This window comes from Acipenser ruthenus, chromosome 7 (genome assembly GCF_902713425.1).
Source record: "Acipenser ruthenus chromosome 7, fAciRut3.2 maternal haplotype, whole genome shotgun sequence".
Lineage (NCBI taxonomy): Eukaryota > Metazoa > Chordata > Actinopteri > Acipenseriformes > Acipenseridae > Acipenser > Acipenser ruthenus.
In genome coordinates, this window is record NC_081195.1 from 2,332,633 (window position 1) to 2,356,086 (window position 23,454).

A 23,454-nucleotide genomic window follows, 5' to 3' on the forward strand; every position below is an offset into this window, starting at 1 on the left:
AATGTTGGGATATAAAATGTTAACCCACATGTTGGCTATTTTGACAACAGTGATTTGTTTTGGGTATGTAATCGTGTATCTGGAAACTATTGAATATCGCTATAGAACAGGGAAAAGGATCCGCTTATATGTAGGCTTGGTGGTCTAGTGGTTAAAGAAAAGGGCTTGCTACCAGGAGGTTCTCGGTTCAAATACAGGCTCAGCCACTGACTCCCTGTGTGTGACCCTGAGCAAGTCACTTAACCTCCTTCCTTGTGCACCGTCCTTCAGATAGGATGTAAAACTTAGGTCCTATGGTAAATGACTCTGCTGCAGCAGCAGTTGTTGATGCATAGTTCTCCACCCTAGCCTCTGTAGGTTGCTAAATGACTAATTAATAATAATAATAATAATAATAATAATATAAAGCAGCCATTTATTTTAATAAATAATTACTGCTTTGAAAATATGCCTCTATGTCAATGACTGACAATAACCACAAGAGGGCACTGTGTGACAAAAATGTTCAGTATAGGCAATGAGTCTGAAAGAGAAGTGCTGTACCTCTGCTTCCATCTCTCACAGCAGACTTTCTATTAGAATCTCACACAGATTTTGAGAGATATTTGCATTAATACATGATTTAATTATGGCCTCACCCTAAGGAAGTCCTGCAAACCAATAAAACAGTACTAGTGTATTTCTGGTTCATACCATTGTGATACCATTGGTGCAGTATTTGAAAATATGAAAAGATACCACTGTAGTTCTCCGGTAATGGTTATTCAAAGGTAAACTAGTCCCTTCCTTTATGTGAGTCAAATATATAGGATCTGATTGGTTACCTTTTCACTGCTCTTTAGCACTTCCACTTGGTCTGAGCTTATAATACAATATACACATTGAAAACTAAGAGAAATGGCAACAGGAATAAGTGAAGTTCAAATTACACTAAGCAATTAGACATGTGTAGCTAGCAAAGATACTAGTACAATATTCATACAATTTATCTTTATACAGTAACTAGAAGGGGTTTTGATTGTACTGTTACAACAGAATTTGTTGTTCAGAATTCAGGTAGATCATTTTCAAGAGTGTGTTCATTGGGTTGGCAGGGAGGGGGTTAAATCCCTCCCTGTCAAAAGACGTAGGACCAGCCACAGGTGTATAAAAAGGGTGACCATGGGTTTAATGTTAGCATTAATGTTGGTGTTAGAAGGTGAAGGTGTGGTCCTGCCCTGCCCTGTCCTGTCCTGTCCTGTCCTGTTTATGCGTGTGAGTTTTTTTTTGTTTAACTGTTTGTTTTGGGCACTGTGCCTGTTTATTTTGTTCCAGTGTTTTGTTTATTGTTTTCTGTAATAAATGTGCGTATTAGCGCTTCACTGCAGCTGTCTTGCCTCTGAGTCTCTCTCCCTGCCGATTAACATCCTGGCCGTGATGTTACCCTGTCACACAGACGCTGAGCACTGTTCAATCAATCAGCAATCACCATTTATCATGGCTCTAATAACTGCTGATGCCTTTTACCATACCTTCTATTTTAGGCTGATGTAGAGTATTTATAAAGACAGTAGTGCAGTATGTGGGTTCAGGAAACCATATAGGAAAATGGTTATTGATAGTGCAATAAAGAGAAGTGCTTATTATTTTTGCATTAAGTTCTAATATTAAATATATATTCAGAAGGGTGGGGGTGGGGGAACTCCAATAGCATCTATATTTTGAGTGTCGCTCTGTATACATTCAGTGGTAAAGCTTTCATTTCCCTGCCCTGTTTTTCTGAGAGGTGGTGGTGCTCAGCCAATGAGAACAGAGCCATTGCTGAAGTGCTGAGCACAGAGTGGAATCCAGTTAAAGCACCTTACTCACCTCAGACGCCAACAGAGGTGACTGTGCATTGCTCAGGGAAAGCACTATAGGTCTGCCATCATGTGCCTTTGCTGGAGTCTGATGCTGTTTGCGTTGTGGGGTGAGTTGTATGTTAAGCTTTAAGATTATGCATGTATGTTAATGTGAAGTACTTGTATGATGTAGTCTTGGTGTTAGATACTAAGATACTGTACTTACATTTGTATCAACAGAAAAGCTTCTGTAGTTAAAACTGCATGCAGTGAAGTTGCATAGTTACTTATTAAAAGTAAACCATTTCTTCCCCCCATGCAATAGTAAATGAATGAAGCAATCTGAAAGACATGTATTTCGAAATGATACAATAGAAAATGTCAACATTTAACACTTTCATTAATACATAATACATGATATATTTTAAATGTATTTCTCTTGAGTGTTAGGAGGCTTGTCGTAGTCCTATGTCCAAACTGTGAATTATTTAATTTGCTTTTAAAGGTTTATATACAGACAATCTAAAGTGACTATACCTCTGAGCTAAGAGTAACGTATATCAGTGTAACACATTTTTTGAAAGGAGGGTTACAATAATAATCTTAATTTAAAATGTTACTTTTTTTTACATAGATTTACACAGGCAGGCCGATGTTAGTTTTGTGTTTTTGTATTTATACATAAAATTATTTAGAAAAAAAATACTTGCATTTATAATAAAGCAACACACATTAAACAATAATTCTTTGGAAAAATACAACACATGAAAGAGATTCCTTTTACCATCAGCATTTCCTTTTAAAATGATCATTGTAAACTGCAGTTCTATCAGATGTAAGGTGTGATACAAAAATAATAAGACCAGCACACTAACCACCTCGGTTGCTATCAGAGTCATCACAGAAATCAACACAGATCTCAGGCCTGATTAAAAACAATAGCTTACATTTCCCCACAACTGTTTTGTACAGTTGACATTCTGTTGCTGTTTTTTGATAGTGCCATTTTCTCCTTTTTAGGAGCAGCTGTTTGTGAACATTTCAAAGCTGATATAAACATGGCAGGAGTGATGGGATGGGTGGAGTTTGATTCCAGCTCAAAAACAGCTACTGTGAATCTGACTGGGGTTTGCAAACTAGTTAACATCTCCCTGAATGAGTTCCCTGTAATGTATGGCCACTTCTCAGAGCCCTGTCTGGAGTCCAACATCGGGAAGACGATCTACCGGTTCAGTGCTAGTCAATCTGTTGATGAGATTGATGTATCAGACCTCTTTGAAGGAAGAACCAGCCTGGCTGATCTGTCTGTAGTGGTGGAACCATGCAGCGATAATGGCGATAAAGCCTGTGCTGTTGTACGGAAAAAAAATGGAAATATCAAGACCTGGCAAGCCAAGTTCTTTTCATCTGTGGCTGGAGATTTGTACATCCGTCAGAATGAAGGAGAAGATGCTGCGAGGATTCTCTCTGATCTGATGCACATCAAGAAGAGTGCCGGTGTATCAGAAGTCAGTCTGTTTGTAGTACCGAATGAGTCCTCCAGTTGTGATTCTCTTTTTGGCATGCTGGACAGCTTGAGCTTGACATCCCTTGGAATGCTGATAGTGGGTTCCCCTCAAAATGCAACCAAGTCCAGACTGGAAGCTTCCCAGCTCAGCACAGACAAACACTTTGCTCTGATCAGGTTTGGTAGGGAGATCGGATGCGCGGAAATCAGGGAGGTAGAAGTCAAAAATGTTGCGGCTCCCATCAACATGAAACATATGAGGGGGTCCATTAGTTTTAGCCAAGCCTCTCCTTTCGATACTACAGAAATTACCGTGTCCCTGTCGAACCTAAAGAGCTTGGTGGGGCCCTATCACGTCCACCAATTTCCCATGCCACAAAGGAAGACTTCGGAAGAAAACCTTTGTCACAATGACCATGTGGGCGGGCACTGGAATCCTTTTGATGTGGACACAACAATTCCTGAATACCCCAGAGCTCCAGGAGCAACTCATGACATGTATGAGACAGGCGATCTCAGTGGTAGGCATGGGTCCATGGCAGGTCAGGATAACTTCAATTCCACGTTTACGGATTGGAACCTGCCTCTCTTCGGAAGGAACAGTATTGTCGGCCGCTCAGTGGTGATACACCATCCAAATAGTTCAAGGCTCCTTTGTGGGACAATTGGCTATCCAGGAAATGTGATGACTGCAGTAGCTGTCTTGAAAGGTCCTGTGGTTGGGAGGATCATGTTCAACCAGCTGAAGAGTAACCCGGATTCAGACTTAACCGTTTTCTTGGAGCTCTCTTATGGGAACTCACTGTCCCCTGCAACCAATAACCACACCTGGCACGCCCATGAGTACCCTATCAGCTCGGAAACAGACTTTGACACAGATGTGTGTCAGAGTACAAAGGGGCATTATAACCCATTTAAAGTTGACACCAATGATACCAATTATTACCCCAACTGCAACCCAGACAGCCCCTTTGCATGTGAAGTGGGAGATTTTTCCAGCAAGCACATGGCAATCAGCCTCACCTCTCGTGTAGGAACCGTACAAACCAAGTTCTTCTTCACTGACACCACCTCAGGGCTCTCTGGGATCACCTCTGTTCTTGGAAGATCATTGGTGATTCATGGGGCAGACAAGGCAGGCAGCAGATTGTCTTGCGCAAATATCACTGCTCTGCGCTCGGCTTCAGCGCAAACAGGGCCCTGGTTCGGGGCTGGGTCATCCCGTGGCGGAGTGCAGTTCTCACAAAGCTCATACCTGGAGCCCACTGTGATTAAAGTGTCTCTGACAGACTTACAATCTGCAGCTGGGGGCTATCATGTTCACATATTGCCCCTTAGGAAAAGTTCTCTGGACAGAGACGCTTGCTCGAATGAAAACATTCTGGGCCATTTCAATCCCTTCTCTGTAAACCAATCATTATCTCCTCCCCCTGCTACTGGCAGTTCGGATCAGTATGAGGTTGGTGACATTAGTGGTAAATTTGGACTTTTAACAACTCTAACCCAGATGAATGAACAGTATGTGGATAATAACTTGCCGCTATTTGGACCAAATAGTATCATGGGACGCTCACTGGTTGTTCATTATGGAGACGGAAAAAGGTAAGCATTCTTATTTATTATTATTTTTTTTAAATAAAGTTTTGCTAGTTATATAAATCTTATTTTGATCATCCTGCTTCAGTAAAGAGTTACAGGGTACGGCTTGATTGCCCAAATATATATATATAGTAGATTAATTACAGTTTTTTTCAGTTGGTAAAATCAAGTTTATGAAACTATTGGTGCAATTTTCTTTTAACACAAGAACCAAAACCACTAACTCTAGTGGCAGAAGACTGTTAAACACGCAAAACCTTGAGTTTTGCATTCTGTTTAGTTAATATATTTTGCAAAACAACATAATAGTTCCAAATAGCTCCAAACCAGAATTTATTAATGAAATACCATCACATCATTAGTTTAGTCATTGAAACAAAAGAAAATATCAGCATTATTGCTTAATCATTTGAACAAACAGTGAACTCAAGAACAATAAACTCATGATACATTTGTCAAAATACATTTTAATAATTGAAGAGGAGGACAAAATCTGCAAACAGAAATGAATACAAATGAATTATTTAAACATAAACCACACCAGGTCACTCAGGTACATCTCGCCTCTCATGTACATTTGGTCACAAGTTCTCATCGACATCACAAAAAATGTTTTCGTTTGCCTTGCACCTGGGAAAAAACCTTCTTGCATGCCGAATCCACGCCTGACATTGTTCTTGGGTAATGTCATCGCATGCAGCATCCATGGCTTGCAGAAGGGTGGCATGCTGATAAAGTTGACGATTGTAAACCCTCCACCTCCGAGCAGAGAAGAACTCCTCAATAGGATTGAGGAAAGGCGAGTATGGTGGCAGGTACATTACAATGAATTGCTGCTGTGCTGTTAACCATTCCCGCACCACCACTGCGTGATGGAAGCTAACACTGTCCCACACAATGACATATGTGATCTCCTGATCAGCTTGAACAAGGTTATTGTGCAGCTCATCTAGAAAATTCAGTAGATGTGTGGAATTGTACGACCCAAATAACGACCTATGGGCCACCACGCCATTTTCTGAAATGGCAGCACACATGGTGATGTTGCTCCACGCCATCGTCTGTAATGGCAGCACACATGGTGATGTTGCTCCACGCCATCTTCTGAAATGGCAGCACACATGGTGATGTTGCTCCACGCCATCTTCTGAAATGGCAGCACACATGGTGATGTTGCTTCACGCCATCTTCTGAAATGGCAGCACACATGGTGATGTTGCTCCACGCCATCTTCTGAAATGGCAGCACACATGGTGATGTTGCTCCACGCCATCGTCTGAAATGGCAGCACACATGGTGATGTTGCTCCACGTCATCGTCTGAAATGGCAGCACACATGGTGATGTTGCTCCACGTCATCTTCTGAAATGGCAGCACACATGGTGATGTTGCTCCACGCCATCTTCTGAAATGGCAGCACACATGGTGATGTTGCTTCACGCCATCGTCTGAAATGGCAGCACACATGGTGATGTTGCTCCACGCCATCGTCTGAAATGGCAGCACACATGGTGATGTTGCTCCACGTCATCGTCTGAAATGGCAGCACACATGGTGATGTTGCTCCACGCCATCGTCTGAAATGGCAGCACACATGGTGATGTTGCTCCACGTCATCGTCTGAAATGGCAGCACACATGGTAATGTTGCTCCACGTCATAGTCTGAAATGGCAGCACACATGGTGATGTTGCTCCACGCCATCTTCTGAAATGGCAGCACACATGGTGATGTTGCTCCACGCCATCTTCTGAAATGGCAGCACACATGGTGATGTTGCTCCACGACATCTTCTGAAATGGCAGCACACATGGTGATGTTGCTCCACGCCATCTTCTGAAATGGCAGCACACATGGTGATGTTGCTCCACGCCATCGTCTGAAATGGCAGCACACATGGTGATGTTGCTCCACGCCATCTTCTGAAATGGCAGCACACATGGTGATGTTGCTCCACGCCATCATCTGAAATGGCAGCACACATGGTGATGTTGCTCCACGCCATCTTCTGAAATGGCAGCACACATGGTGATGTTGATCCACGCCATCTTCTGAAATGGCAGCACACATGGTGATGTTGCTCCACGCCATCTTCTGAAATGGCAGCACACATGGTGATGTTGCTCCACGTCATCGTCTGAAATGGCAGCACACATGGTAATGTTGCTCCACGTCATAGTCTGAAATGGCAGCACACATGGTGATGTTGCTCCACGCCATCTTCTGAAATGGCAGCACACATGGTGATGTTGCTCCACGCCATCTTCTGAAATGGCAGCACACATGGTGATGTTGCTCCATGACATCTTCTGAAATGGCAGCACACATGGTGATGTTGCTCCACGCCATCTTCTGAAATGGCAGCACACATGGTGATGTTGCTCCACGACATCTTCTGAAATGGCAGCACACATGGTGATGTTGCTCCACGCCATCTTCTGAAATGGCAGCACACATGGTGATGTTGCTTCACGCCATCTTCTGAAATGGCAGCACACATGGTGATGTTGCTCCACGTCATCGTCTGAAATGGCAGCACACATGGTAATGTTGCTCCACGTCATAGTCTGAAATGGCAGCACACATGGTGATGTTGCTCCACGCCATCTTCTGAAATGGCAGCACACATGGTGATGTTGCTCCACGCCATCTTCTGAAATGGCAGCACACATGGTGATGTTGCTCCACGCCATCGTCTGAAATGGCAGCACACATGGTGATGTTGCTCCACGCCATCTTCTGAAATGGCAGCACACATGGTGATGTTGCTTCACGCCATCTTCTGAAATGGCAGCACACATGGTGATGTTGCTCCACGCCATCTTCTGAAATGGCAGCACACATGGTGATGTTGCTCCATGCCATCTTCTGAAATGGCAGCACACATGGTGATGTTGCTCCACGCCATCTTCTGAAATGGCAGCACACATGGTGATGTTGCTCCACGCCATCATCTGAAATGGCAGCACACATGGTGATGTTGCTTCATGCCATCTTCTGAAATGGCAGCACACATGGTGATGTTGCTTCACGCCATCTTCTGAAATGGCAGCACACATGGTGATGTTGCTCCACGCCATCTTCTGAAATGGCAGCACACATGGTGATGTTGCTCCATGCCATCTTCTGAAATGGCAGCACACATGGTGATGTTGCTCCACGCTATCTTCTGAAATGGCAGCACACATGGTGATGTTGCTCCACGCTATTTTCTGAAATGGCAGCACACATGGTGATGTTGCTCCATGACATCTTCTGAAATGGCAGCACACATGGTGATGTTGCTTCACGCCATCTTCTGAAATGGCAGCACACATGGTGATGTTGCTTCACGCCATCTTCTGAAATGGCAGCACACATGGTGATGTTGCTCCACGCCATCTTCTGAAATGGCAGCACACATGGTGATGTTGCTCCACGCCATCTTCTGAAATGGCAGCACACATGGTGATGTTGCTCCACGCCATCGTCTGAAATGGCAGCACACATGGTGATGTTGCTCCATGCCATCTTCTGAAATGGCAGCACACATGGTGATGTTGCTCCACGCTATCTTCTGAAATGGCAGCACACATGGTGATGTTGCTCCATGACATCTTCTGAAATGGCAGCACACATGGTGATGTTGCTCCCACGCTGCCCTGGGACTTGAATTGTCGCACGCTGGCCGATGATGCTCCTGCCACGTCTTCGTGTTTTGGCCAAGTTGAAACACAAAAATGTGTTTGTGCCGATTGACGTTCGCATCCAGCTCCATTACCTTCTGAAAATTGAGATGCACAGTTGGGTTTACTTATCCATATCAACTCACAGTACTACCACAGTATTATGGTATCTATACCAAACTCGCATGCTACCAGTATCATAAGAACATTACTGTCCCTGTGTATGCACTTCTATTGCAGTATACTGAGGAATAAATATAGTGTTCTTACCTGAACCTACTCCCAGTTGCTTCACCCTAGGATTATTTTTTTCAATAGGCACCAAGCCAATTTGTTTCATTGTTACTTGGTGCCTTTGTTGAATCCGAGCCATTGCAGGGAGACTGATGGTGATCGTGATGGTGATCGTCTTCCTTGACGTTGCCCCTGTCCCTGTCCTCGCCCTCACCTAGCATCTTGTTCTGCAGCCTGCTCCATGTTGTCACAAACTGCATGCAGTCTACACAGCCTTTTATGTGGTGTTGGGATGATGCGATTATCAATAATGAGATGTCATTCTTGGTAATAGCATTAGAGTGAAGCATTTCGAAAAACAGATATAAATATTTGAAATATGTATTTCTGACTGAGCAAGTAATGTAGATAATTGTGAAATTGTGTAGATTTTGTAATTTGTATGTAATCAAATGCAAAAATGTCTGGGGTTCCGAAACATTAGATTTCTGCAACTCAGTTTGGAGTTTTGTGTTAAGAGTTTTGAAAATTGCGCCAATGGTTTCATAAACTTGATTTTAGCAACTGAAAAAAAACTGCAATATAGTAATGTTAATATAGCATTGTTGGTAGTATTGACCAAATAGATGTTTATACAGTAGAACAACATTTCTTGTACAGTATGTGGCACTTTTTCAGGAATAGTGGTTTGAAACCTGGTTCCAGGAGACCGGGAGACTTAGTTTGAGGCAGCTTTGCTGTATCAAGTGTCCCCTTGTGTGCTGTGCAGTGGCCTGAAACCCAGTCCCCTGAAACCAAGTTCCAAGCCACACAGTGGCATCGTGTTCCCTCATTTTAACAGCCCAGGCCTTTGTATTACGGATTAATATAATCTGTAGAGCAACAGCACCTCCAAGGATTCCTGTTTCTGCGTGTTGTTGTGATGTATGCATGTTGTTGTGATGTATGTATGTGGTTGTGATGTATGCATGTTGTTGTGATTTATGTGTGTTGTTGTGATGTAGTGATGTATGTGTGTTCTTGTGATGTACAGCATGTGCAATGGAAAACAATGCATGTTTAAAACAAATATGCTGTACTGTTAGGGGTAGTTGAGGACCGGGGTTGACTTGAAAAGCACTCTTGTGATGTATGTTCTCCTCAGAAGCAGGAGTGACTGCCACTCCCTAGTTCGAAGGATTTCTTAAGGTCTATCACTTCACATTATGTTACATTTTGGACAATTAATTGAGAACGAGGACAGATTAAAAGTAGAACTATTAAACCATTATAGGATTAGATATCCAGAACATTCTTCTTAACTTTCTTTTATAATTGAGAACTGGGATTGGCTGTAATGGCTGGGGTGGGGTTAGATACCTCCCTGCCAGAAATCACAGTCAGTGACCTCATGTATTGTTGGATTGAACCCCATCCCAGCCAAATTTACATTCACACTACTTACAGCAAACCCACACTTAAGGCTTACGCCCTGCCACACAGCCATTCAGTGTTTGTGGGGTTATTAAACTAGATTTGCTCAGGAAGTCACCTGGGTAAAACAAGTTTACCTGCATTGCGTGCACTGCGGGTTCGGGCTGGCATCTTGTCTGCATCCTTTCATATCCTATGCAGCATGCAAAGTGGTCAGGGCTACAATTACTCTCTCAGAAAACCAGAGGTACCAAGCTTGCACAGAAAGCAAATACAATTAGTGGAAAGTTTCCACAGTTGTGCCAGCATGGTACCTAGAGCACGTTGACAGCACTGTGCTAAAAATGACTTTTCCAGTGTTGCTCATGGAAATGATGTTGATAATATTTAAAAACATGTCTATCGTGCCCAATACTTCCGTTGTGGTCTTTATACTTTCTATATTCAACTTACATTTTTTTAGCATTTGTTTATTCCTTTTGAGAAGATTTAGTTAACAGTTGTTATCAAAGAGAAGTCCATTCAAATTGAATAAGGTTGCATTACCCTACTAGTGTTACTTAGACCAGTAGGATATGGCAGTTAAAAACCTCTGCTTAATGTCAATAATCAAAGCAACTTTCTGAATTTCTTTAGTTTTACCAAAGCAAACAAACAAGAAATGAAGTACCATAATAAATAAAGCCTGTCACAACAGAAACCTCAGATAAGGACAGGGTTCACGTTTACTGATGTATTTCTGAGTCTGTCCGCTGGGATGTTGTGCTGATAACTATGGGTTTTTTTTCTTTGCTGGTATCAAAAATGAAGAATGCAATGTGCGGACATCCTGCCTGATAAGGCCTCAGAAGGGGGGTGGGTTCGAGCCAAGGCTGTCTTCAACAATGCTGTCAAGGGGACCATTTCAATGGTAAGCACAGCATTATTTAATTGCAGTGCCAAGCGCTTTAGTGACATTTGCTTTGTCTGCTTTGTCAGTAGACTGTGAGACTTCTTTTTATTTCGGCTTGTGAATATGACTTATACCATTATGAGTGAAATGCATTTGGTATTCTCAAAGATAGATCAAATACATATATGCTTTCTATAGGGACAGTTGTATCTGTGTAGATTTCATTGACTGGTTCAGAACTGGAGCGATGGAATAAATGTACAGGTACTGTATGTCGGACGGTCCTGTCTTTAATGTATAATTGGCCGCTCTGGTTAGTAATGTTATTGTAATGCTTCCGCTTTACCTTAATATATTGTTTGAAGTTTGAAGTTTTCAATGTACGTTCCTGAAAAAGAGTTCAGAGTTTGCCGTTTTCATCCTTTCTATAAATCCTTTCTATATATAGGCCTAGCTGAATGGGATCTCTGAGTCGAAGTACAGTAAAACAGATTCCTAAAACATGGTGATGTGTACAGATGAAGGCAATCAAGATTACATAATTGCATGTTCCCACTAATATTTCAATAACCATGCACTATAATGCAGTGCCACTGTACAAGGGAACATTATTGCATTGTTATGTGCAGTTATGAACCACGATACTGAGTTTGTTCTGATCTATTACAGTCTCTTCTGTCTGTTAATAGTGATAGGGATCCCATTAGGCTTTGTCATTTAACATAACGAGAGAGAAAGAGATAGAGAGAGATGAGATGATCAACGGATATACTTGTGAAACCCTGAGAGACTTGATTGTATTTTGGTGACAAAGAAAACGAGGGGATGATTCAGCAAGTTCTCTCTCTCTCTCTCACACACACTCACACACTCTCTCTCTCACACACACACACACACACACGCCCCTTATAGAGTAAAGAAACACTATACAGCTTCAAACATGCAGTCCTGGACAGGGTCCACTGGATTTCATTACCTAACCCTTGGCTGGGTCGCCACGCCTGCTGCTGTTTATACATGGTAACTCTACCATAATATAGTGAAGATTGGGATTGACATGGTGAAGCTTTTATACATTTCAAATATTTTACAAAAGTTTTATAAATAAAACATTTTTCCCAACTTTTGAAGAAATGGCTGATGTACACTGAATGTGTAGCCTTCAAATACAGGACCTTCACACAATTTATCAATTACATCTGTAAAGGTTCTGGTGTGTAGACTGTGCATCACACACACACACACACACACACACACACACACACACACACACACACACACAAAGTCTGCAGTCAATTTTCTAGATTCAATAACAGCTAACCAAATGTATAACAGAAAAGTATAACAGAAAAGAATAGGGGAAAACCTGTCAGTCTTTATTTTCGGCTTATATATTTTCAGAAAGGAAAAAAAAAAGTTACATATTTGTTAAAGAACTTAAGATAACTTCTATTGATGGAAAAGTGTTTTCAGTTCATGCCACCAGTTAACAAAATATTTATTTTTTTTGTTTTTCATAGTAATTGTTGAGATTTTTCTTATCATCGGCTGTGTGTTTTTATAATCAGGTATTTATTTCCTCAACAAGATTATCATGAAATCTAACCAAATAGTCATTAATCCCTGATGGGCTGTCACATCAATATGGTACAGTATGATAACCCTTTGTCTTCTAAACTGTGAAATGTGGTGTCCCAAACCAGTGAAGCAAGAAAACACTGTGCAATTAGCTGTGGAACTAGCTATTTATTTGACTTTTCAGTGTTAAGACCATGGCGAATCTATCAAAGTGCATTGTTTTAAGCAGGCTCATTTAAGCTTAAATCTTTCTTATATACCAATAACTAACCTGGTAGAAAATATTGTATTTGTCATGAAGAGTTTGCATAGGGAGAATGTTTCCACAGAACACTCGGATGCTGATTGCTGTATTTGAGCTGTCATAAAAAGATGGCATCCTCAGCAGGCCAGCGCATTAATTACAGTTGTGTTGATGATAATGGTCTGTGTCCTAGTGGGGTTTTAGAACTGGGCTGGCTCATGGTCCCTTCTTCCTAGCAAAATGCTTTGCTGTGTTCATTAAGGCCATGAATCTAATCTCTAATGCAGCAGATGGATCTGTCAGATCAAGGGTTATGCTGAAGTTGTTTGTTATGCGTTTAATGTTATTTTATTTTTCCTAATCTATGTTTGTAGAAATTGAATGGGCCCCTCATAAAGATTTCATTTTGGTTTTACACATACTGTAATTCTGTAACCCATCAATGTCCATAAAGCTACTGAATATGCACACACGCACACACACACGCACGCAGGCAGGCACACACACACACACACACACACACACACACACACACACACACACATACTGTATATATATAAAGGTTAGCTGGCTCAGTGGGTAATCACACTAGTCTTTTATCACTGGTGACCTGTGTTAATTCTGGCCATTATAAGGGAGAAATAAAAAAACTCCAGGAAATGGTGGTTGGTTCAAAGCAGAAAATGGTGGAAATACAAGCAGAGATCAGAAATCTGTATTTATGGTACAATGCTATTCATAGCATTTCTGTGCAATCATCAGTTTGTTGTAGGTTAATGATCCCGCAGATGATCTCTAGGGAGGTTACACTGGCAGGCAGCCCGGGGCTTTATAAGTCTGTCACACCTGTTGTAATGATGTCATAATCAGGTATTAGTGCAGTAATTGAATGTAATATTGTAAAGTGAAATTGACACAACTACAGATAAGCCATCACCAAATTGTAATGAATTCATAATAATGTATAACAAAGGAGTGGTGTTTTTTTATTTTTTTTTATTTTAGTATATTACATAAATCTTATAAAAAAAATAAAAATAAGCTTAATTTTATTAAGGGCTTATCACAATATCCTATTTGTACAATTTTTCTGGAACTTTTCCTGAACAACAAGACAGATGATAGGAAAAATGAAATATTAATTTTAGGAGTGACTAATGTTATACACCTACGTTCATAAACAACAAATTAGTGTCAGTAACAAATGTGCACACTGTCAATGTAAACTTTGTACTGCAAATTGAATTTTCAGTTACCGATATGGTGATACGCTTCTCCATATCGCTGTGGTAATTGAGGTACAATTCAAACCCATTTCAATACATTAATGCAGTTCACTGAGCACCTTGCTTATAGTGGCTCACTTGTATGATTTTACAGAGATGACTGTCTCAGAGTCGAGAATCATTAATAGCTGGGAAAGTACAGATCTGCAATGTTATATTTGCACAGTGTTCATGGGGCAGAGGTTACTGCTACCACAAAAGACAGACAGCTGCTAGGATTGACCAATACCATCCAAGTGCTTATTGGTGCTGCTAGGATTGAATCACAGCTCATACTGTAGCTGCAACACTGCAGTCCCCTTTATAGGGTATTGCTCTACTCTCGATCCTTGTATCTATTTGATTTGATGGTTGAATGTTTATTTCTAAATCAAACAGTGTTTTTTGTACCGGATACTAGAAAATGTGTTGCATTCACTTAAGCATTTAGATTCCCATCCAAAAAATAAATGTGTATGATTTCTAATAAGAATCCCAAGATCCATTTAAATGGAAACAGACCCTTACTACAGCTGTGCAGAACTATGCGTTCCACGTTCAATCGCGTCTCATTTGAATGTTGTGTTTCAGGTTCAGCAGATCTTTCCAGATGGGAGCTCCAGTGATACTATTTTACAAGTGGATTTACAGTCAACCCAGAGCCCTGATGTAAGTAAAAAAAAAAAGAAAAGATTCTTGGAATTTAGTGGTTAAAATATCAAATCAAACATTTAAAATCTATTTTCAGCAGCTGGAATGTTCTCAGAGATTCCATAAGTTTTATTACTTTCCCTTACATAACAAAATGAAAATAAACTATTGTTAAACACATCCTGTTCAATAAAAAGAAATCATAGGGGGGTGATGGGAGCAGTTTGCCTTTTGGTAATATTCAGAAGTCAAGAAACATAAGGACAGAAAAAAAACCTCTTGATTTGATCAACCTTTACCACCTGGGGTAAGTCACAGCTGAATTATTAGAGCATTTTACAGTACCAGGGAATACACAATGATTGAATTAAGCTCTTATTTTGAATGGGCAATTTCAGTATAACCAGAGAATTGGGTGATTCCCCACTACTGTAAAATGCTCGAAAAAAGCCAGCTGTGGCTTTTCCTGGCAGGGTATAGTGTTGCTGCAACTGGAAGATTGCATCAGTTTGTAATAAACATTGAAAATGCCCAAGGATTATGAATTTAAGTTGCCCATTTTGTTAACTGCACATATACAGTAATTGCCCAAATACTGGGAACCATAGTATTTCACATACTATATACAGTACAGAATAAAAATAGCTTTGACCCTATTATTTGCGTCTTTGTTTGAATACTGAATGTTGTGCTGATAAAGGGGTCAGTTAGGAAGTCTGACTCATGTCCTTTCCATTGGATGTTGAAGGTCACAGAAGCTTCTTGGTACATTCACACCAACCGATTACAGGACAATGACCACACGTGTTCAGGCGTGGGAGACGACTACAACCCCTTCAAAATGAGCATTGGGGTAAGTCCTAACAGGCTCCGGGGACGGAATAAAACCCAGCTGGACAGAGAATGGAACAGTTATGATATGAGGAGCAGTGGAATCTAACACCAAGCCACCTTCACAACCAAAACCAATGGAAAGTGCTTACACTGTATGTAACAATCTGCACTACTTTCACAACTCATGCAAACATTATTTGTCACTCCATTGTGCTTTTTTGAGAAGAACAGTTGTCAGCGCTGATGAAGCATGCTTTCAGCCACCTCCCTGGTGTATCACAAAGAGCTGAGGATATGAACAGTGCAGCACGGGATCCAGACCTCCACAAAGCCAACCGCACACAACACACCCCTCATTCAGACTTTCATTGCTAGGAATGTTTTAGCAACTAACCTGGAGGTTAAGCTCTTCTGTCACGCTGACATCTGTATTTCATACATACATTTTTAGAAATCTATGTATGTAAATCTATGTATGTAACTTTAATCGTATAAATCAGGGCCCCCAGAGCTATGTCATCCGGCCCACAGAATATCGCAGAATATGTTTTTTTTTATTCAATAGGATACAGGTAAAAAAAAAAAAAAATTGCACAAAAAGATCTAAAAATATAAATAGATATGGATGCGTTTTTTATTTATTCCCACTGACTCACCAAAAGATATACAAAGAATATTAGGTACTGCTGCTGCTGCTTCCTGATACGTGAGACCTCTTTGAACCAGCACATCAACACCTGGAGCAAATGACTGGGCAGAGCATATCTTGAGTATCATGCTAAGGTGTGTGCCAGTTAGTTGAGAACAGAATTTAGATTTGTTGATATTCATGACGGATAAAGTTTGCTGCTTCTCAGGATGTACTGTTTCAGCAGCTTTTAGCAGCATTTCTTCAAAAACTACATCAGAAAATGGTTTTGAAGAAACACCTATTTTGTGGGCAATCACATAGCTCGCCAACAGCAGCATCACTTCTGTTACACGTATTAGTAAACATCGATTGTTCCTTTTACAATGACTGGTAATTCAGTATTTATCTTCACATAACGTTCCTGTATATCATATTTCTTGCCATGGTTTACTTCATAGTGTTTTTTATATTGTATTCTTTCACAACAGCCACATGTTGATTACAAATTAAGCATGTTGGCTTTCCATTCATGTCCACAAAGAAATGCAAATTCCCCATTTCTCTTGAAACACACGGCACTCTTGGTCCACCTTTCTCTTCACGGATAACGACATGAGGACACTTGTCACTACTTACAAATCACTGATGTCTGAGGTTCCAACCCCAGCTACAATTAGTGATGCATTTGTTGTAGGTTAATGATCCCACAGATGATCTCTAGGGAGGTTACACTGGCAGGCAGCCCGAGGCTTTATAAGTCTGTCACACCTGTTGTAATGATGTCATAATCAGGTATTAGTGCAGTAATTGAAGGTAATATTGTAAAGTGAAATTGACACAACTACAGAAAATCCACCACCACCCAAAATGTAATGAATTCATAATAATGTATAACAAAGGAGTGGTGATTTCTTATTTTATTAAATAAATCTTAAATAAATAAATAAATAAAGCTTCCTTTAGGGCTTATCATGCACAACATACAATTTGAACATTTTTTCTAGATATTTTTCTGAACAACAAGATGGATGATAGTAAATGTTGGTAAATATTCATTTTAGTAGTGACTAATGTTATACACCTACATTCATAAACAACAAATTACTGTCAATGTAAACTTGATATTTCAAATTGAATGTTCAATTACCAATATGGTGATATGCTTCTATGATTTTAAAATAATTACATTACCTTCTACAATCATTCATAGAGCAGTATCTCCTGGATCTGGTGTTATGTACAGTACCACTGTGTCACTAGAACTGCTGTGCATACCAAGAGTTTAAAAACTATCAGTGATAGAGCTCTTACAGGTAGAACTTCTTAATCTATGATGGACTTTAACCCTTGATTGTGCTTCCAGGCTGGTTACAGCACTAACTGTTCTCCTGGTCACCCTCTGAGCTGCATGGTTGGAGACATGACATCAAAACAAGGTCCTATTAGCCTGGGAAACCGGCAGCTGCTAACTGACGCCAATCTCCCACTGGCTGGGGATTTCACTGGTAATTTTCTAATGGCAGGTCTGAGAAACAAGAGAAATAGGAAATGGTTACACTTAACATTAAATGTCTAATTGCTGTGTATTTACATTGTACTTACATAGTAAACACATGTGTACTTACACATAATTACAATGTTATTATGCATATTTATAATGTACTTAACGTGTACATCTTTCTGTACGATATATGTACTGTAAGTGCACAATTGTATTGGAACAAGGGTTAGGTTTAGAGTTAGGGTTAGGGTTAGAGTTAGGGTTAGGTTTAGAGTTAGGGTTAGGGTTAGGGTTAGGGTTAGGTTTAGAGTTAGGGTTAGGGTTAGGGTTAGGTTTAGAGTTAGGGTTTGGGTTAGGTTTATAGTTAGGGTTAGGTTTAGTGTAGGGGTTATATCATGCAAACAAAATTACACTAAGTCACTTAATGTAAAGTGTTAGAAAACTTGTAAAGAATGCATTTTTCCAGTTTTTCCTTTTTTTTTTGTATGACCAAGAAGAGCTCTCTTGAATAATTCCTGCATCTTAAGAATGGAACACAAACCCTCTTTCATTAAGATGTGACGAGGAATCATATTAAAGTGAACTTATCTCCTTATCAGTTCAGATCATGTTTCAGTTTATAACACTGACACCGTTTGTGTAGTCAGTGGGAATAAACACACGTACAGTATTTCCAGCAAACCTACAGTGATCATATGCAGCATGAATGATTAAATAAACAACTCCCTTACCACAAAACACATTTCATATAAAATGTATGAAACGCAAACTACATTTAGGTAATGTCCAGGGCATGGAAAATACTATTTGTATGTTTGTTTTTTTTTTGTTTTTTTACATTATGTCATTTTCTGCTTGCATGCTTTCCAGATATTACGGTAACGACAAACCTTGACCAGCTATGCAAGAGTAACCAAAACATATTGAAGAGTAACAGGAGAAATAAAATAGCTGGAACAGAAACCTAGTGATTCCAGTAAGAAGATCCATATAAAAGCTCCTGAACCTTCTTTGTTTCCTGCTGTAGTTGTATACAGGTCAATAGTCCTCAAGAGCACTAGTGGAATCCTGGACTGTGCAAGCATTCTGCCAGACTCTCCTACTGCACTGCTGACATTCCTCAAAGTAAACTCCTTCAGCAGGTCAGTGTCCCTCAGTCTACAACCTGGGGAAATACAAACACACAGTTAAGTCTGTTTTTTGCATTTTATTGAGTTTTCATGATAAGGGTCCCTGTCTTCACTATGCAGTTTGACAGTAACTAGCTTATGTGTTAGCATGGGGATACGCACCGTAAAGGCACAACAAGAGGAATCACATACTGGTCAATGTGTGAAGTCAGGAAAACAAGGCTGAAGAAAGACAGGGAATTATCCAGAGGAGGTAGAGATAGGAACAGGTCACCAAGTCTTCATTTTGCAGCATACGATTCAATAACCTGTTTGTTACTCTTAAATTATGCATTGGTGAGGTATCAATTTTACATGTAGTAAATATCTTTCAGATGACACCAGTAGTGTTTATACTGTAGCAAGAGAGTTCCTTCCTACTGTGTGAGTGCTGCAGCAACATGCTTACACAGCACACAAACACACAAGGACCATTCTGCAGTAAAAAAACAATGTTACTTTTACACTAACAGTAATGCTAGAGTGTTTAGCTTTGATGCTGGAATTCACTAGACCTCTATATATGCACACGCTGTACTGCACATCATTGTTACTGTAGATCTATGAGTACAGTAGGATACGTTGTGTTCTTAAGGTCTCTCTGTATAGGCACACACTACTGTACATCATTGTTAGCTCTATGAGTGCAGTATGATACATTGTGTTCTTAAGGCCTCTCTGTACAGGCACACACTGTACTGTACTGTACTATACCTCAGCATCTTGTTTTGTCTATAGGTTTGAGTTCCGCAGTACAGTTGCCAGCATTCTCAAAGTCCAGCCGTGGGAGGTCACTATTTTACCAGGGGCTCCGTCTCTCATCTATAAGGACAAGTGCCAGCAGGTCAACTTCTTTGTGTCAGGTAAAGTTGACAAGTCACTAACACATCAGCTTTCACCAGGGCAAACAGCCTCCAGAAGACATCCTTGACGTCTCGCAGTCAGAATTATAATTGGAAATATAACCTGGAAATCTCAGTCTTTGCCAGGGAACAGGGAGTGACAGGTCAGACTTCAGTTTAAGGAACTACAATGAAAAATGCTCGGAAACAAATACACAGATGGGGAAATGGATGTAATCATGTAGGTCATGGTGAGTGTGGATTACATCACATCCTTACTGTGAATTAATATGCTAACAAAAGAGTCCCCTGCAGTTACTTCAAATGAGAAAATGCTGAAAATCAAGTGTGTGGCTAAAACTCACAGTTAGTTTTATAAATGTCATCCAAAATGCTGTAAACAGTGTCTTTGCAATGACTAAAAGCTTATGAGTAAAGGGCAAATCACATTGTACTGAGAACATGAAAATAGCTACCAAGGAGAAATCACAGGGTGGATTAGTTGACCATAATTCACACCTCTTACAACAGGGTATTCAGTTGCACAAGAATACAATAGCCTCTGAAACCACTGAATTGAAAAGAGAAACCTGAATACTGTATTTTGTTCTACGCAGGATTGGGTTACATTTAATGAAAGTGAGAGAGAATGTGTAATTCCTTAGAACAGTTTAATATACTACATAACTAAACTACATACACAAAAAAGTACAACAAATACAAAAAATAGTTACATTTATTCAGAGGTAAGAACATACAGTAGCTTTTAGTTTTAAGGATTTCAACCTGTAAAAATCAATGAAGGGCTTGTTACAGGTTTGTAATAACAATAAACCATGATTAAAGGACAATACCCTGGTAGTCTGTATGGTACATATCATCCCTACACAGTCAGCCAGACAGCAATGTCAGAGTTCTTAATTACTACACTGATCTCCAGTCATGCTAAACTGTATGCGATGCAATTACAGTGATCTGGAATTGCAGTTGTAAGATATATAGGTTAGTCCAGGGCATGGCAAAGCAGATCCCCACAGCCCCTGTAGCAAACAGGGATTTGCAGACACAACGAAATGCAGCATTTCACGCCAGGTATTCAAACTCTAATGCTCTGCTTTCAGGTATAGATAAACCCGGACTGCTCTGGGGTTTAAAAGAGATGCCTGGCTAGCTGTACAGGCTGTCTTTTACCAGCCACTCATCAGCCAGGAATTTGGCTTACAAGCTACAGCTGTGGGCCAATTAAGGCTAATGATAATATACCATGTTCAAACAATAATTACCTACCTAACCGCACCTGCAGCCTGTTCACCCGTTAACTCCTCGACGTCATGGCAGGCATGTACGCTGCCCACAGGTCCCTCTGATCGTTGATAGGTGATAGGTAGTGAACTTGAGAGCTGGCTCACTATATATATATACAGTATATATATATATATATATATATATATATATATATATATATATATATATATATATATATATATATATATAGTGTGTGTACTGTGTGTAATTTCCTAAGAATAGGTACTACTGGTAATATATTTCTTGCGTGTATAATAATTTTCAGAAAGTTGCATTATACTTATTTTCCGTGAAAACACTTTGTTCCTGGTTGACACAAAGCTTTGCCACTCTATACCTGCCCCTCGGCTGGTTCCCTTTTCTTTGCTTTCGTTTTTTTATTTTTCCAGACCTGGTAGGTCAGAGCCTTAATTGTTTGTGCAGAAAGAACAAAACCAGCCTTTCAGTACTGAATACACTCAGAGAAACTTTAACCGCTAAACTGACGTCAGGGTTGAGGGTGCACTGGATTTGTTACCTCTGTTCATTTATAACCACGTCCATGTGCCAAGGGGCTTGTTGGATAATATTACAAAGAATTGTTTATAGAATGACCTGACTGGCTTATCACATAGTGCACATACTGTAACAGAAATGTGTGCCTGTGCTTCTGCAAGCCAGTTAATGTGTGTATATGCCAGACTGTTTTAGCAGAGATTTGAAGAACCAAGAGAATGTGAAAACGTATTTGAATATTATCGTATTTCTGTAAAATGTTAAACTTTGTACCCTTATTTACTGTCTTCCAGGTGATGTAAATATAACAAAGACATTACAACATGAAGAGAAGCTGGGAAAATTCAGACAGTCCAAGCTGTGCTCTCCAGATGGTAAATATGCATACTGCAGTAGATTCCCCCCAGCCATATAAAGTGTCACTTTATCACATCATATTATCCCCATCAAGGAGTCTTCAGTTAGACTCTCCAAATGTAATGTAGTCTGAATTGTTGTTATCTAAAAGTAAACAGTAATATTGTGTCATCAATTTAATTTAAAAAATGATATTGCTACTATTTTATTTACATTTATATGTTATATTATCTATTTTTATAGATCCCGATGTTCCCAATAATGCCAGCCAGTATGTGAAGTCTCGAGGATACCTACTGACCCTGCTAGCTGTTGTTCCTCAATTCATCCTCTCTGTGATGTTACAGTAACTCGCAGTCACTGAGAGGGCCATAGTGACCTTACATGCAGCATTCTCTTTGCCTCCAAGGAGCTGTTGACCTGATGATAAAACTCCAGTTACAGTACTCCAATTACAACGCAAACACAGAAAGCTTTATTGAAGTGAAATAAGGTGTATCTTACAATTCCTTCAAATGCGAGGGAGTTTTGAGGTGTCACTGAAACAGCCTAGCACACACCCATAATTTTTGCTCTAATTTCTATCTGTACACTTGTCTTGCACTTTATCTGCTCTTAAAAACAAATGCTGAAACATTTCTGAGCAGTAATAGGGTTGAGAGGATATTTTACTTATAGGGGGTCGTTATATATGTTATTTAGAACTTTATTTTAGGCACTGCATTAGTAAAACACATAAAAAATGAACCAGATTTAGAATCTAAATTTTGATATGGAAATGATCCCTTTATAAGAGGTATAGATTGAGGCCCTTACATTCAGATCTCTAGATGAACATACAGTACAAAAACTCAGAAATATTACAAATCTGTATTTCTTTATTACAAAATGTATTTTAGTTAATTAAAAATTAATTAGATGAATTAAGCCTTATACCGGTAAGTATAATGTATACAAATCCTGAGACCCCCAGTTCTTGAATGTACAAAAACAAAAAAAAAAGCAAGCTACGATGTACTTGAACGTGCAATTAGTGATTCCTGCCAACCCTTTGTTAACTTTCATGTAAACTTGTGTTTTACTCAGGTGTGATCATGCTGCAAACCTGTAGAGCTCCTGGGAATAGCTCAGATTCTGCTCCTGTATCTATGAAGATATTTAGACTTTATAATTGAAAGGATATATCATAGCATTGAATAAATATGATTCACGTGTATGGCTGATTTTTATTGTCTCAACAAAATGATTCCTTCCCTGTGTTATTTTAAATCTAAGAAATACCCCAGAAAGGTAAATTGATGAGGGATTATGAAAATATTAAATTCCTGAAAACACAGCTCCAATGTACTTCAATATTTTTCACTTATCGTTTGGATAACACATCTAGGTTTATAGATACCATTTTATTACAAACACGAATTACATTATCACACACAGGCATGGATTTGCTCTT

At 39.8% G+C, this 23,454-nt stretch overlaps 1 protein-coding gene across 1 annotated transcript; it reads left to right on the forward strand.

Annotated features, from left to right (window-relative positions):
- Positions 1–1,776: 1,776 nt before the first annotated feature.
- Positions 1,777–23,238, forward strand: cusr (Copper-only SOD repeat protein). Its single transcript, XM_034024530.3, has 10 exons — positions 1,777–1,948; positions 2,841–4,929; positions 11,048–11,147; positions 14,808–14,885; positions 15,616–15,720; positions 17,696–17,837; positions 18,861–18,975; positions 19,741–19,865; positions 21,938–22,018; positions 22,245–23,238. The coding sequence occupies exons 1-10, from the start codon at positions 1,909–1,911 to the stop codon at positions 22,349–22,351; spliced, it is 2,982 nt and encodes a 993-aa protein (XP_033880421.3). The 5' UTR covers positions 1,777–1,908; the 3' UTR covers positions 22,352–23,238.
- The last annotated feature ends 216 nt before the right edge of the window (positions 23,239–23,454 follow it).